This window comes from Sciurus carolinensis, chromosome 12 (assembly GCF_902686445.1).
Source record: "Sciurus carolinensis chromosome 12, mSciCar1.2, whole genome shotgun sequence".
Classification (NCBI taxonomy): domain Eukaryota; kingdom Metazoa; phylum Chordata; class Mammalia; order Rodentia; family Sciuridae; genus Sciurus; species Sciurus carolinensis.
The window spans coordinates 111,691,759-111,707,979 of record NC_062224.1 but is presented as its reverse complement, the minus strand read 5'-3'; the positions used below and the strand labels follow the sequence as shown (position 1 = coordinate 111,707,979).

Below are 16,221 nucleotides of genomic sequence, written 5' to 3'. Positions count from 1 at the left end.
AGAGCACAGTAGAGGCTAGCTGGGGAGACTGTTAGGCAAACCCAGGCTGGAGCAGGGAGGTGGCGTGATCTACAGGACAAATGATTGCGTTTTTTAACAACAAATTAGAGAGAGCGAGAGAGAAAGATATGGGGGAGACGTCTGCAGGTTAAAAGAGACCCGAGAGATACCTAGAATCACAGCATATGAACTTATTTGGATCCCAGTGTAAACATAAACTCAAAAACACCTTTTCCAAAGCTAATTGGGGAAAGATAGTGAGGACACTGAATATGTGATAAAGTTAAAAATCACTATCAATACTTTAAGATGGATTAATGACATCTAGTGACAGCAGTATTGTGACTGTTTTCTAAGGTCTTTTACCTTTTCAGACTCACTACTGAAATACTGTCATGTGATACTGGATAATCTGGGGTTTGCCTCACAGGAGTTTAGGAGGGTACATGGAAACAAGGCTGAACATGCAGTGAATTTTAAAAGCTGAGTCAGCAGCACCTAGAGGCTAATTTATGCTCTTCTCTCTACTCTTCTTTTACGTATATTTTAAATTTCTGAAATAAAAAGATTTTTATAAGTGGTCATTGATGTTAAGCAGTTCGTGTTAAATATTCTCGGCATGACGATCATGTTATGGTTATGATTTTTGAAAAGGAGTCTAAGAAATACCAATTGATAAAGTATAAAATGGTAACAATGTAGTCACTGAGGGCATTACATGTTTAAAAGATTTAGCAAATTTTAAAACATTGAAAATCGTCATTGAAAATTTTTCCTATCCCTAGGAATACATCCACGGACCCCCAATTGAGAAACAGACCTTGAGTGGGTCATGCAGACTGCCCTGCGCTTCGCCTGTCCTTAAAGGGTTGTCTAGAGAGGCGAAGCTGTACATCCTGTGGAGGAGAGCACCCAGAAGAGGTGCTGACGATGAATGGTCACAGGGCTCAAACACAGGGCTTGTCACGAGAGTAGTGGCTTTAAGAACGTTTTGGTCACATTCCAGTGAACATCAGCCATCAGTGGACAGGTGTAAAACAAGCTTCCACAGGCTGAGACACAGCAAAACAGAAACCCAAGAAACACACGAAAACTGGCAGGCCTTTCCCAACATCAGCTTGATCAGGAAGTTCAGCCTTCGCTGTCTGACAGCCTGTTCAACAGAACATTGATTGTTAGCAAATGCATCTGACGTGGGAGAGGAGTGTGTCCATGATGCAGATACTGATGGCCAACAGAAGGGGCAGTAAATGAATGTTGGAACCCAGGGAGGGCGAAAAAACCCAAGTGGGAAAGTCACTCGTGGATGACCCAGAAACCAGTGCGGCACCAACACCATCCCCATTTTGAGTGGATTTCTGTAAAGTATATTGCTCCCTCCTGTCCTCTTAAAACCATAAATGCTCCTTGGACTTTATCTTCTTACTGACAGTATTTCAATAGATGTTCAAATGAACTGCATGACTGATTAAGTTAACGGCACCTTTTTATATTCTCTCGAAGTCTCATTTGGACACTGCAACCAACAGGAAATTAAACTTGGCACATTCACCCAGAGAACCTTGGATTTATCAGGTAGTTGTGTGGAGAATATCAAACTAATGCAATTTTTTTAATTGAAATGATTCAGCAATGTTGTTTAGTGATAGAATTTGAATTTAAGAGTAAGATTGTTCGTAAGTCATCAATTAATTCATTTTTCCTAGCGTGGCTTTTTCTTTATTGGTGTCTTTTTTTTTTTTTTGTAATGAGCATGTATTTCTTTAGAACTTTAAAAAGAATCATCCTGGGGTGTGTACCTCGAGGGTCCTGTGGTAGCCACTAGCTGCAAATGGTTACTGAGCACTTGGAATGTGGCCCAGATTCCCCACATGCTGTGAGTGTAAAATACATACTGGATTTTAAATCTCAGTACTAAAACAAAGAGGTAAAATATCTCATTAATAATTTTATATTGATTCATTGATTGCATGTTGCCTTAGTGTATGAGGATTACCAGAACAAATTACCGTGGACCAAGCGGCTTAAGCAAGATAAAATGTGTATTCTCACAATTCTCAAAGCTGGAAGTCTAGGATGCGGTAGCAACTGGGTGCTTTCTTCTGAGTCCTCCCTCCGTAGCTCCTGGAGAGCCCTTTCCTCCTGTGCCATCCCCTGGCCTCACCTCTGGGTGCCTGTGTTCACGTTGCTCTTCATGTAACAAGTATCAGTGGCACTGGGTTAAGGTCCGCCCGAAGACCTCATTTTAACTTAATGACCTCGCTAAAACCCCATCTGCAAACAGCACAGGTGGAAGGGCTGGGGTTAGGGCTTAGTGTATGACTTCAGAGGAGGCACCATGTTAACTGCTGAAATGATAGCATTTTTAATGCACTCACTTAAATTGTTATGAAAAGGAACTTCAACTCTTTTGCTTTTCAATGGGCTGCTAAAAATGTGGCTGGCATCATCTTCCATGGGAGAGAGCTAGACTTGGAATTCTGAAACACTGTATCATCACTTGTTGACAAGTAAGAAAAAGTTCTCACTGTAAATAAATTTGTCACTTTTTACTTAATTTCCCTTTTAGTATTCAGTTTTATTGAGCCCATGCTAATGAGAAAAAGCATAAAATATGCCCAAGGAAAATTAGATCAGCCTCCAATTTGGACCTCCCTTCCCTAGTATTTGAATTTCTTCTTCCTAAAACGGAGAGAAGAATCATGGCTGACATTTATTGACTGATTGCTGTGTGCCAGGTAACTACCCTTTGATGGGTAGTTATGGTAGCAGGTAGGCTTCCTCAATAGAAAACTGAAGGACGCAGAACTTAAATTAAACCAGTTAGTGTGTAGCAGAATCAACTGGTCTACCTTCACACCACAGGATCTATCCTTCGCTGTACTTCTGTTTCCAAAGACTGCTGCGAGGATCCACTGAGATATCATGTGTGAGGCTCTTCAGCTTCATCTCTTGTTTGTTTAGTTGATGTGTTCCTAGAATTATTACAAATAAAGTCATTATTTTTCCTTTTTGACCAGCAAATCTATGTTCCTTGACAGCCTGGTAATTTCAGAGCTAAAATACACAAATGCATCTGGTTTGACACACTGTATCTCTAGGGGAATTGGCAGAAACCATTCACCCAGCCCACCCTCCCACTTGTCGGCACTCGGGGTTCTTCTACAATGGAGAGCAAATTACATGCACACAGTGAGCAAGGGCTCCTTCCACATGCCATTCTGAACAACTCTGACTGTTTACACTGCACTTAAATACACCTTCCTTTTCTTATAGTCAGAGCTAAGGGCCTCCAAAGAGTAAGGCCATGCTTTCATGCTCAGGCAGTAAAGCGTCTGATGCATTTGTTATAATACCTCACGAATATTTATCAGTACGTTCATAGCCCAGTTTTGTTGTCTAATTTAGAAAACACCTAAAAGAAACCCTTTTGAGTTTCATTTATTTTTTTCTTGAGGCATAGTATTTGCACATCTTTATGGGATGCATTATGGTAATTCAGTACATGTCCACAATGTGTCAGATCAGGGTAACAGACACTTCCATCTCCTCAGACACTAGTCCTCTTGACCCATGGGGATTTCATGTTCAAGTTATTTTGAAATGTATCATAGACTATTTTAACTTGCAGCGACTCTCCTGGGCTGTAGGAAAACAGAGCCAACTCCTCTCTGTGTTTTGGTGCCCTGTTTTGAGTTTCTTGCCATCTCCCTCCCCACTGTCCTTCCCAGTTTCTAGTGACCACTATTTCATTCCAGTCCATTCTTCTACAATATTGACTTTTAAGTTTCCCAAAACAGAAGAGAACATGTGTCTGCCTTATTTCTCTTAATTCTTATTTCTGAATCCATGTCACTAAAAATAACAGGACTGCGTCCTTTTTTATGGCTGACTAATGTTTCAGTGTGTATATAATGCACCTTCTCTTGATCCATTCACCCACTGATAGAGATTTCATATTTTGGCTATTGTGAATAATGCTGCAGAAAACATGAGAGTGAAAGTATTTGATAATTTAATCCACTTACGTTCAAGGTCATCACTGATAGATATGAACTTCTTCCTATCCTTTAGTTCTTTTCTGTTAGTTTTGAATATTCTTTGTTCCTTTCCACCTCTCTCTTATTTAGCTTTGTGATTTGGTAGTTTTTGGTCACATTAAAGTTTAGTTTTCTTTTTCCTTCATGTGCGTGTTCTCCTAGTGAGCTTCGTGCATTTTTGTGTTTTCATGATGGCGGCTTCTGTCCTTTTGTTTCTGATGTAGGACTTAAGTATTTTTTCAAGACTGCTCTGGTAGTGGCGAGTTCCCTGCTTCTGCGTATCTAGGAAAGGCTTGCTTTGCCCTTTGTAGTGTTCTCTCTTGGCTGCTTTGTTCTTTCGGGATTTGGCTCTCTCATCCCACCCTCCTCTGGCCTCTAAGGTTGCTGCTGAGGAACATGCTGTGTCTAGTGGTCATTCCTTTAGATGTGAATTGATGCTTTCTCTTGCTGTTTCTAGATTTCTCTCCTTGTCTTAAGCTTTCGACATTTCAACTGTAATGTGCCTTGGTGACAGTCTTTTTGGCAGAATCAAGTTGAGGTCCTTTGCAGTTTTCATATCTGGATGGCCACATCGATTTGTAAGATCTGAGCCATTTTCTGCTTATTTTCTAAGACAGGTTTTCTATGCCTTTACTCTTTTCTTCACCTTCTAGGATTCACATAATGTGAACGTTTGTTCACTCAATGGTATTCCATGCCTCGTAGGCTTTCTTTACTCTTTTAAATTCTTTTGTTGTTGTTGTTGTTTTGTTTTCTGTGTTCATGGTTTGGGGTTTTGTTGTTGTTGCTATTGTTGTTTTTATTCTTAGTTAATGACCTAAACCCCTGTTCAGAAATTGTTCTGCTTATTCTGGTCTGTTACTGAAGCCATCCATTGTGTTTTTGGTTTTATTAATTGAAGTTTTTAGCTCCAAGATTTCTAATTGGTTCTTTTTTTATGATTTCTAACTCTATTTTGAATTTCTCATTCATATCCTGAATTGTTTTTCTCATTTCTGTGTATTACCTGTGTCCTTTTGTTTTAGGGTTTCCACAGGATAACTGTTTTAAATTCCTTTTCAGTCCTTTCATACGTTTCATTCAGATGGGGTCCTTTTCTGGAACATTACTGTTTCCTTGGAGGTGTGGTGTTTCTGGCCTCCCTACATCAGCATCTGTGCATCTCGTACAACAGTCACCTCTTCCAGTTTTATGAAGTAGCTTTCATAGGACAAGATTTTTTATTTAGATGAGATGCAGTGTGTCAGGTGGGTGGGCACTTTGACTTTGGTTAGGGTGATTTCGTTGCCTCTCCTTGATCTGCGTAGCGTGAGTGCCTCTGTGGTCTCCATGACAGTGTTGTGTGCCCGCAGTGGACACGCGCTTCCACACGTACGTGTGGTAGGGCTCCACAGAGTCACACACCGGTGAAACTGGGCTTGCGACGTAACTGCCACAGCGTTTGTGACCCAGGATGTAGAAAAGGCTGTCCCAATGTCCTTTGGACTAAGCACAGGTGACACCAAAGTTTTGTGTCACCAGCAGCCACAGTCCCTGAGCCATAGATGTGAAGAGAACCTTCCCCAGGACCCTCGGGATGGACTTTGGAGATGCCCGGGCCTGTGGCACCAGCAGCCACGGTTTTGGAGTCACAGGTGGTGCTGAGGTGTGTGGCACTGGTGACCACATACTCAAGCTTGTGGGATGCAGAGGGGAACTTCCTTAGTACCATGAGGTCTTCAGATGGTGCTGGAGTTTGTAGCTGGCAGTCATTTTCCTGGAGCTGTGGGACCCAGGCTATACCTTTCCAGTCCCGAGGACAAGTCCAAGTGATGCCCGGACCTTGGGCATCAGCAACTGTGGTCCAAGTCTGTGGGCTGGGGAGGAGACCTTCCCTAGGCCTCTCGGGTCAAGAACAGATGGCACTGGGGCTTGTGGTCTTGGTACCTACAGTCCTGGAAGAGCAGGATATGGGTGGGACGTTCCCCTGGTCCCCAGGGACAAGCTGGGGTGATGCCAGAACTTTCTGCACCAGAAATTCGAGTTCCAAGGCTGTGAGCCAGGAAGGAGACTTTTCCTCTTTCCTGTGGGGCAAATGCAGGCAGTGTTGGATTTGGGGCACAGGTAGCTGTGTCCTGGAGCTGCACGGCATGGGCAGAACTTCCACAGGACCCACAAGATAGGTGCAGGAGAAGCCAGGACTTCTTGCACCAGCAGCTGGAGTCCAAAGGCTATGGCCTGGGAGGAAACCCAGGGTTTGAAGCACTGGTAGGTGTATTTCTAGAGCTGCGGGAAGCAATTGGGACCTTCCCAAGTCCCAAGGGGCAGGCAAGGTGATACTAGGATTTTGGCAACAGAAGGCATAGTCCCAAGACTGTGGATTGGGGAGGAGACCCTCCCTGGTTCCCGTGGGTGAGTGCAGGTGGCGTGGGGTCTGGGGCTGCCAGTAGCCTTTTTCCTGGAGCTTCAGATGAGGCCGGACCTTTCCCAGCTCCCCACGGATGGGAGGAAATGGGTCCTTTTGGGGTTCTTTATTTTTAACCCAAGCTCATATTTATGAATTTTATAAACTCAGATTTATATCATTTATCTCAAATGATGAAAATGGTTAATGTCTCCTGAGCACCCAGGACAGGTGGGCACGTGGTGAGTGCCTTTGCACATTTCCTCATGTGACCAGAAGGTGCTTCTCATGCTGGCACAAGAATCAGGGCCTAGGAGAGCTGTGTGACTTCCTAACGTGAACTCGTAACGTTCACAAAGCTAGGCAGTGACCAGGCCAAGAAGTAAATAAATGTTGTCTGATTCCATTGTTCCTTCTCTCAGCTTCTACATCCCACTCAGACAGGTGGGCTTGGGCACTTGAGGTGTCCCGCCTGAGCCAGGTGGGTTTTGATCTTGCACTTCAGGGATACTGCGGACATGCATCTGATGGAGGCGTTTCCTATTTTAGACACATTCCCAGCTGTGGGTGAGGAACACGGCTAGGAATTATATTGAATTAGATCACGTTGTCAGGTCTCTCTGATTCATTTGACTGCCAACGTACTATGAAATTTTGTGGTGAGAATTTCTAAGAAAAGTGAGTCTATTAAGTCTCTCATTTAACTAAAAAATTCTCTAATTCAGAAACGATTTTGTCTAAGTTGAAACTATTTATAGGTTCTCAATAAACACAAACAATAAGCAGAGGGAAAACCATAGGATTCACTAGTAAGTAACATATCCAGGAACTTTAGTCATGGTAAGGAAAAAGAGAAACTTGGGGAGAAAAATGTGAATACATGCAGTAATGCGTTTTCTTAACATTTTCATCTTTAAAGTTACCTTGTGACTGTAAAACAAAATCTTGACACTGGTCATAAAAGAGATCATTTAGAATTACAAACTCATAATTTGTAGTTATAATATGATATTAGTAGTTGTAATCTTATTTCTGCTGCTAAACTATTTTTAAAACAATCTAGGGAAGAACGCCTTTAAGAATCTACACTAACTTTCTCTCCTGTACCTCAAGTCTTACTTATAAGTCTTAATACAATCTTCAGGACAGTCTCATGTACTACATATTTTAAAACAATACAGAATTTTTTTCAAACAATAGTTGCTTGTTTTTATAAAATGTACTATAAAATAGTTTTAATTTATATTACATATGCAGCTATGAGTCCCTGATCTTTAAGCAATGTCACCTCACTTAACTTTTACCACTCTTGAGAAGTTGTAGAAAAATTTGATAGCCAAAGCAAACATCAGCATTAAGGTGACAAAAAGACAGTTTTGTTTCTGGACTTCATGTCTCCATACTGTTGAGTAGGCAGTACCCGTGTGCACACACACAAATAGTTTCAAAAGAGGGATAGGAGGTATGTCTTAATCTGTTTCCTATTGCTGTAACAAAATACCTGAGGCTGGGTCATTTTTTTAAAGTTGGATTTCTTTCTCTTTTTTAAATTGGTTCCTCTTAGTTATACATGTCAGTAGACTCTGTTTTGATAAAATTATACAAGCATGGAAAATATCTTATTCTAATTAGGACCCCTTTTTCTGTGTGGACACCATGGTGGGATTCACTTAGGTATTTTCATATATGTGCACAGGAAAATTATGTTAGCCTTACTCTACTGTCTTTCCTCTCCCTATCTCCCTCCCTTCCTTTCATTCCCCTTTGTCTAATCTACTGAACTTCTCTTCTTCCCCTCACCACCACTTTGTTGTGGTTTTGCTTCCACTTATCAGTGAAAACATTCCACCTTTGGTTTTTTGGAATTGGCTTATTTCACTTAGCATGATATTCTCCAGATCCATCCATTTACTGGCAAATGTCATAAAGTCATTCAGCTTTATGACTGAGTAATATTCCGTGTATATTATCACAGTTATCATGTATATCACAGTTTCTTTATCCATTCATCTGTTGGTGGCCATCTTAGTTGGTTCCATAGCTTAGCTCTTGTGAATTGAGCTGCTATAATCATTGATGTGTCTGCATCATTATAGTATGCTGATTTTAAATTTCCAGGATATACAAAGAATTCAAAAAAACTTAACAGAAAAAAAAAATCAATAAATGGACAAAGGAACTGAACAGACCCCTCTTAAAAGAAGAAATGTGAATGGTCAACAAATATATGAAAAATGTTCAGCATTATAGCAATTAGAGAAATACAAATTAAAACTACACTGGATTTCATCTCACTCCAGTCAGAATGGCAGTTATCAAGAAAACAAGGTAAAAATAAATGTTGGTGAGGATTGAGGAAAAGAGAATGCTCATGTACTGTTGGTGAGACTGCATGTTGGTGTAACCTCTCTGGAAAGCAATATGCAGATTCCTCAAAAAAAAAAAAAAAAAAAAAAACTAGGAGTGGAACTACCATTTGACTCAGTTATCCCACTCCTGGGCATATGTCCAAAGAATTTTAAGTCAGAGGCTGGGAGATTTATAATGAACACAAATTATTGGGCTCATGGTTCTGGAGACTGGGAAGTCCAAGGGCTTGGTGCTGGCCTCTGGTGGGGGCCTTGTGCTGCATCATCCCATGATAGAAGGAAGGAGGGCAAGGGAGGGCAAGGTCAAGGAGCAAGACGGGGCCAGACGTGCTCTCCTGAAGATCCACCTTCCATAACTCACTCACTCCTGTGCGAAGCACCTCAATCTGTTCACCAGGACGGGGCCTCCCCAACTGTCCATCTCCTTTTGGGCCCACCTCCCAGCACTGTGGCACTAGGGATGAAGTTTCCAACATATGAACTTTAGGGACCACATTCAAACCGTAGCAGAAGTAACAAGAAGAAAGTAAACCAGACAGCATGGTTATTCCCTGAGAATTAGAATCTTCATCCAGTCGTTCTCACTCTCGGTATCAGCTTCAGTGCCCTCAGTAGATTTTCTTGTGATAATAATATTTGATTATTTGCATATGTGAAGATTTGTGGTGATGGCGATGTTAAAGATTAGTAGCAGCAAAGGAATCACTCCAAAAGAGCTTCATGGTGATCAACACGTTGAAGAGCTGTTCTGCTCTCATGGGCCATACGTATGTGGCTGTCCTGGTCACATTTGGAAACACCTCCTTCTCTGGCAGTGTTTGCAGACTCTCTTGAGTGTAGAGTGAGCATCAGCTTCACCCTAAGAATGGAGGAGTGGTTGTTTTTAAAGGAACTATGTAAATTATTTTGTTTCAAGTATATACTGTTTAGATGAAAGGCTGTTTCTTTATGAAAAGCAATTCAGTATATAAAGATTGAGATTTTTCCCCAAATATTTACAATTTTTAAAAAAATTGACAGTAAGATTATTTAAATAGCCATATTCTTATATTGTGCTGAAAACACTTGACATGAATTTTTCATATTCCTATAAACAATACATAGAGGCCTTTAAGAGAGATTAAAAGAGCAGTGCAGGATAGGAGACACAAGTTTTTCAGACATTTCTTTTAAAAAAAATCTCATATCCACATTTTTTATGTCTCAGATGAAAGCAATTGTTTTATTGTATCTTAAATGCAGATGCAATTGTATGAACTCTGGTTTATATGAGACCAGCCCCCCACCCCTTCTGTCTCCCAAACTTCAGTTATTCACATTGTCATCACCCAAGTTACTTATTAGGAATTTAGATATATGCTGGTACCACACAGAAACAGAGAACACTAGGAAGCTTTTGGGTTGAAAGAGAGTTAAAAAGAAAAATACAGAACTACATCAGAATTGAGAAAGTTTTTTTTTTTTATTCAAGTCAACATTTTAAAAATTCTGAGACTTCATGGCTGCTTAATTTTGTAGTAATCATATAGTTTTATAATGCTAATTATGATGCTACTTAGAGAAAAAAGATGAAAAGTTATATGGAGAATAAAAGGACAAGGGGGAGGGGCACGGAAGAGCAGATCTGAACTCAGCACAGGCAGACAAGGTTCAGTCCCGCCTGTGAACTCAGGGTCCCCCCGAGCAGCCTGGCTCAGGTCAGACTCCGGGCTTTTCCTGTGTCACGGATGCTTCATCACGTGCATGTCCCCCTGGCTGCCCATCATTTTGACGGCAGTCACAGCTCGAAGCTATAGTAATGATCAGGCCTAGTCATCACGATCGTTTTATCAAAGTGTGGTGCTGAATGCAGTGATCATTTGCTACACCCAAGCCAAAAAGAAGGCGGAATAAAACAAAAACAAACAAAATAGCCTCTAAGGAGCGCTAAAGTCTCGGGAGGCATCTGATCATCCTCATGCCCTCATAGCAGACTCGGGCTTTCTGGAGCTCAGTCTTCCCTCCGAAACAAAAGCCAACCCTCCGGAAATGGCCTGTGCTGCTTGTCTGCTTCTTTGGTCCCACCACATGGATTAAGCCCCGACTGTATGTGGGCCCGTGCTAAGGGAAACTCCTGAGGTGTCCCCCGCCCCAGTCTTTCTTCTGAATGCCGCCCTACTTCCAGGGTCCTTTTCACGTGTCCCCATCCCGAGGGTGCCCGCAGGCCCACCATGCCCAAAGCTCCCTCAGCACATCTGAAACTCACCGACCCCTGTCTCCCTTGCGTCCTGCTGCAGAAGCTCAGCGCGAGGCCTGCGTTGCTAGACTTCCTCTGTGGCGTTCACAGACCGCATCAGACGCTACATAAATATTTGCTGAGTTGATCGGGGAAATACCTGGCACGGGGTGCAGACTGCAGCCCGGACCACCCGCAGAGGCTTGGTGGCCGCGGTTCTCACGCAGCTTTTCCAGGTTGGCTGTGGACCTCTCCGGCCTCAGCAAATTAGAAACGAATGATTGGGAGTGGGGAAAGGTTTGCAGTGAAAACATTCTCCATGGGATGGAGCCGGAAAGCCCAAAGGTGGGTTACCACAGTCACAGTGTTTTCATAATGGTCACCAGACTCGCTAAGAAAAAGCCAAATGGCATTTTTTTACATTATGTTTTAGAATTCTGTGTAATGATAATAGGTGGCTAAAAGCAGGGAAGAGTTAGTTATCTGGAAACATCTCTTGAGCAGACCTGTAGTTATTGCCTGATGCCCCCCATTGGTTGGAGCAGAGGCAGCAAAGGAACCCTTGGTTCTGCAGGCATTTAATGTACTTGTTGCCACCAGGATCTGCTTGCTTTCCATTATCCCACCTTTAAAGAGCTGAAGTCGCCGGTCTTATTCAAAATGGTTCCCATGGTCCTCAAATAAGCCTGTGACATAATTAAATAAGAGATTTTTCTTGCTCAGGAAAGGGAAAAGGCAAAAGGAAACACATGAAAAAAGAGGCCTTTCAGTCAAACCCAAGCTTGATAATTGACCCTTTCATTCCCTCACCTGTTAAAGTAGTACATGCTTAAAGAGTGTGCACAGAATTTCATAAGAAGGCTGTAGTCATTTTAATAAACAACTTCACATTTACAGTGTTGTTTTTTATTGCAGAAATTGAATTAGATTTCTCAAAGGCTATTTAGGAAAAAAATAATTGCAAGGCCTGTCCATTGTATTTTTCAAAAGAAATCTGGTTTCTACAATATTATTCACATTTTGTAAACAGCATCAATGAACCTGCACATAAAAGGTTAAATGTTTGCAGACCATTCTTTTTTGCCTCAAAGATCAGAGACAAATTACTATTTTTATTTTACATTCCCTTGATGAGGATAATGATAAACAGCTGTCACTTCAGTGCTTTGACTGCAAAGAATCCTATTGCAATCCTATAATTTAAACAAAGAAAAAATACATAGTCATACACAGGATACATTCAGAAGGGAACATGATGGAGAATCTGGTTAGGGCTGGGGTTAGAGAAAAGGGAACATTAGCTCTCTGCAATTACTCAGTTAAAAGAAAAATTTCTTCTATATACATTTCCCCCACTCATCTTAGACATATTAGAAGGGGCAATTATTGCTTTTTTCTTTCTAAAATCAGAAATCAAATTTGCATTTTGAATTCAGTGACCCCCTATTTATGTCCACTGTAATATCAGAAGAGTTAAGATCTGCATGTGACCATATGTCTGCTAACATTTCCCAAAGCAAAAGACAATTTCAAATTGTTTTATTCATTATTTTGGAAATATCTTCTTTTTTATGTTGAGAATCAAGTCAGTGTTCTTTATTCACTCCAACACTGCTTTTCAGTTGCTTCTGATTTCAAAAAGCGAAAGCCAGTGTCTTGCACATTTTGATATGCAAAAAAATAAGGCAATGTCATGTAAAATGGGGAAATTCAGTGTTTCCATCTAACAGTGTGAGTGGCGATTCAGTTTTCCTGGTGCTTCATCTTCCTGGAAGTTTATTTGGGATACTCTATTTATGCTGCTTTTCTCTTTTAGCTCAGGCATTTACTTCTTGCAAATATCAATACTTCAGTGCCATCTTTCTCCTAGAAACGCTTTTTACATTTATTTATTTTATATATAAACCTGACTCAATGTATAAGTATTTCATTACTTCAGGCTTCCTGTTTTTGATACCTAAAGAAAAAAAGGAATTAGGTTAAATTCATATTCATTTCAAATTTGTTGAGCAATTTCAACCTCAGAGCCTCAGTGTGTTTTTCTATAGATTGACAGGAACATGATGCCCACCTCCTAAGATCATGGGCAGATCTTCTATATGAAATGTTTAGCATGAACACAGTAGGTGCTCAATAAGTGTTCCTGGGAGAAGTAGATTGTTCCACCACCCCCTACTATAGAACATAACAGCAAAGTTCAAGAATGTTTCAGGTCAGAGGGATAAACAGAATTGTATAGGAGTCATTATAGAAGTTTAGATTGCTTTATATAGAAAATATTTTCTTCACAAAGCTGTAGGTCATCTATTCTTGTGTATAGACAGAGTTTTCATAGTTATTTAATAAACTATTTCATAGTTTATTTAGTTATTTCAAGCAGAGGTGGATCCTAATCCATCAACTTGAGGTTTCTCTGGTCTCTGTTCTTCTAACAAGTAGGCACTCCTGGACGCCCTGAGGCGCACTTGACTTTGGTAAACCCACTTGTGGTATTGACTCTGCCCCCTTCTCCTCCTCCCAGTACCAAGTTCTATGCTAGGTTCTAGGAAGGGGAGATAAAGGAGATCTTAGAGTCTAGTAGGCGGCAAAGCATAGACTAAGCTGGACGTTAAATAATAAAAGCCAGTGTGGGGGTGAAGTGTAAGAGGGGTGGGGCAGGGAAGGGCCCCTGTGGCATGGGGAGAGGTGTTAGTGGAGCAGGTTTGAAAGATGACAGATCTTCACAGTGGGCAGTGTGGAGAGAAGAGAGGGCCCCAGGCAAGGGGGTTTGTTTTCAGAAAACGTGGAGGTATAAAATAGATGTAGTTTGGCCTTTTAAAATAAGATTTGAATTAAGCATGTTTTATGCTTCAACCTTTTATCTTTAAAGTTCATAATGTGTGTTGAGAGTCAAGCCGCTCTCAGTTAGTACATGAATTTTCAGAAAGGAAAGACACTTCACATTTATCGAGCACCTCTGCGGCCCTCGGCCAGGCTGTATGGTATCCATTGTGTCATTCAGCTACCATAAGTTTTCCAGGTCAGTGTGTCCCCATTTTAAAGATATGGAAGCTGGGTCAGTCACAATGGTGACTTACTGTGACCACACACCCAGTGTGATAGAGCCTGGATCTGAACCTAAAACTTCCATGTTCACGTACAACATCCTTAAAATGACATTGCACTGGGCTGGGGAGATAGCTCAGTTGGTAGAGAGCTTGCCTTGCAAGCTACAAGGCCCTGGGTTCCATCCCCAGCACCGCAAAAAAAAAAAAAAAAAAAAAAAAGATAAAATGACATTGCAATTACCATTGCCTCTTGAGGATTTGGGTGCGGCACAGAGGCCATTTGCAGACGTGGAGTGGCATCTGTGTCACAGAAGTCTGGGAGCACAGTGGCTTTTTTCATTACTGTGATTGACCTTTCCTCTATGGCTTTACCATTCTGTGGCCTTAGTTTCTGCTTACCTATCCCAGGCCCTGTTGTGCCTGCATCACAAACTGTCAAAAATGAATAATGACAGGACACCTGATTCAACTCTTTCCTTGAGTGATGCAAGCCCGTGGGATAGGTGACAGCTGTCATTTGACTCTTCCAATCCTCTCTCGGCTCTTGCAGCAGTCCAGGGCCTCAGAAATGCCTTGTTCTGTCCCGAAGCACGGGGTCAGACCCTTGAGCTTGAAAAATGGCAACTGTTCTTTAAGAGTTAGCATATATTAAATGTTTTTAAAGTATTAGATCTTTCTGAGTGAGAGAAACCTTATAAATGATTATAAATCTCTGTATTGTTATTGATTTTGTGAACTGTCTTTCACACATACATATTGATTCCAAAGAAAGGCTTATACAGGTCGAGTTAAGCCATTTAACACACGGTTTTGCCTAGAACTGATTGGTTGGTTAAAAACCTGGCAGATCAAAGTGTGTGTATTTAAAAAAAAAAAAAAAAAACCTTCATGTCCACATTGGAAGCAATAAATTATTCTCCCCTTTTACATTCATAATTAAATCTTTCCAAATACTAGAAAGTAGCCAGACCACAAACAATATCTGTATCATGTTTTGGGGCTTAGACGGTTCAACCTGACTTGAAATGGAGACCATTTGTTCTAAATTGATTTCAATGCCAAGCCCATAGGTCAACCCTTAATGACGAAGATGCCATTCCACCCCAGCCTCTGGTGGATAAGCCAAAATTAATTAGCTCAACTCCTCTAGTATAGAAAACAGATGCTTCTCTCATGTTGCACAAATAAATTCTTTGTGTATAGATGTGTTCTGTTTTATTCAAAGAATAACAAGTTGGAAGTGAAAATGGTAAGTTTTCCACAATGGAGTCAGCCTTCAGCTGTGATGACAGAAGTGTGGATTTACATAACAAATTCCAGCAAGTGCATGGACGAATGAATCACCTTCTATATCTCTTATTTTGGCTCCAGGCCAGTCCTAGGAGGTTTAGTTTTGAATCTGGGTTGATCCAAATGCTGATCCAATGCAGAGCAGACCTAGAAGTGCCAGAACAGCATCAAGGTTATTTCTAATGTGTAGCATCCCTGGAGATTACATTGCATCCTATGTTTGGCGTCATTTCTTTGGCCAACTTGCCAGTGGCTTAAGATTAGACTGTTTGCTAAAAGTATGTTGTTAGGTGACTGTTCATTTTGGTTATTCAGCTCAACATTCATTCAGAATTAGAATACTTGTTCTTTCTAAACATGGCAGACTAAAAAGTAACTGATCTCTTTTTCAGAATTAATTGATGAATGGCGAGATAAAGATGTTTCCATATAATGCTATAAATTCCAAACATACTAAGCAGAAGTTGGTCATTTGATAATGTCTGGTGTTTTTATTCTTCTGAGCAAATGTGAGGCAATTAATGTTTTGTTTCTTTTCTGCCAGACCGAAAATGATGAGAATGGCCAAGCAGAGAACTTTTCCATGGACCCACAACTGGAGAGGCAAGTGGAGACCATTCGCAACCTCGTAGACTCCTACATGTCCATTATCAACAAGTGCATCCGAGATCTAATTCCAAAGACGATAATGCACCTTATGATCAATAATGTAAGTGACTCTGAGCCATCTCTTTTTAACCTCTAACCCATCCTCCCTTGGAAACTGAGCACCACTTCTTGAGTTTCTTTGTGACATTATCTGGATAATTGAAACACCCATTGCCCAGGTCAGTAATTTTTGCCTTTACAAATGGTAAGCAATGGAATAGAACTTAGG

The 16,221-nt window shown here is 41.1% G+C and overlaps 1 protein-coding gene across 7 annotated transcripts in view; it reads left to right on the top strand.

Moving 5' to 3' along the window:
• Dnm3 (dynamin 3) overlaps nucleotides 1–16,221 on the top strand; it is a 472,254-nt gene that overhangs the window by 420,340 nt on the left and 35,693 nt on the right. For all 7 annotated transcript variants that reach the window (XM_047520009.1, XM_047520011.1, XM_047520008.1 and 4 more), the window contains one exon: nucleotides 15,889–16,053. In XM_047520009.1, the coding sequence (XP_047375965.1) occupies nucleotides 15,889–16,053 (165 nt within the window). The remainder of the gene's footprint in view (nucleotides 1–15,888; nucleotides 16,054–16,221) is intronic.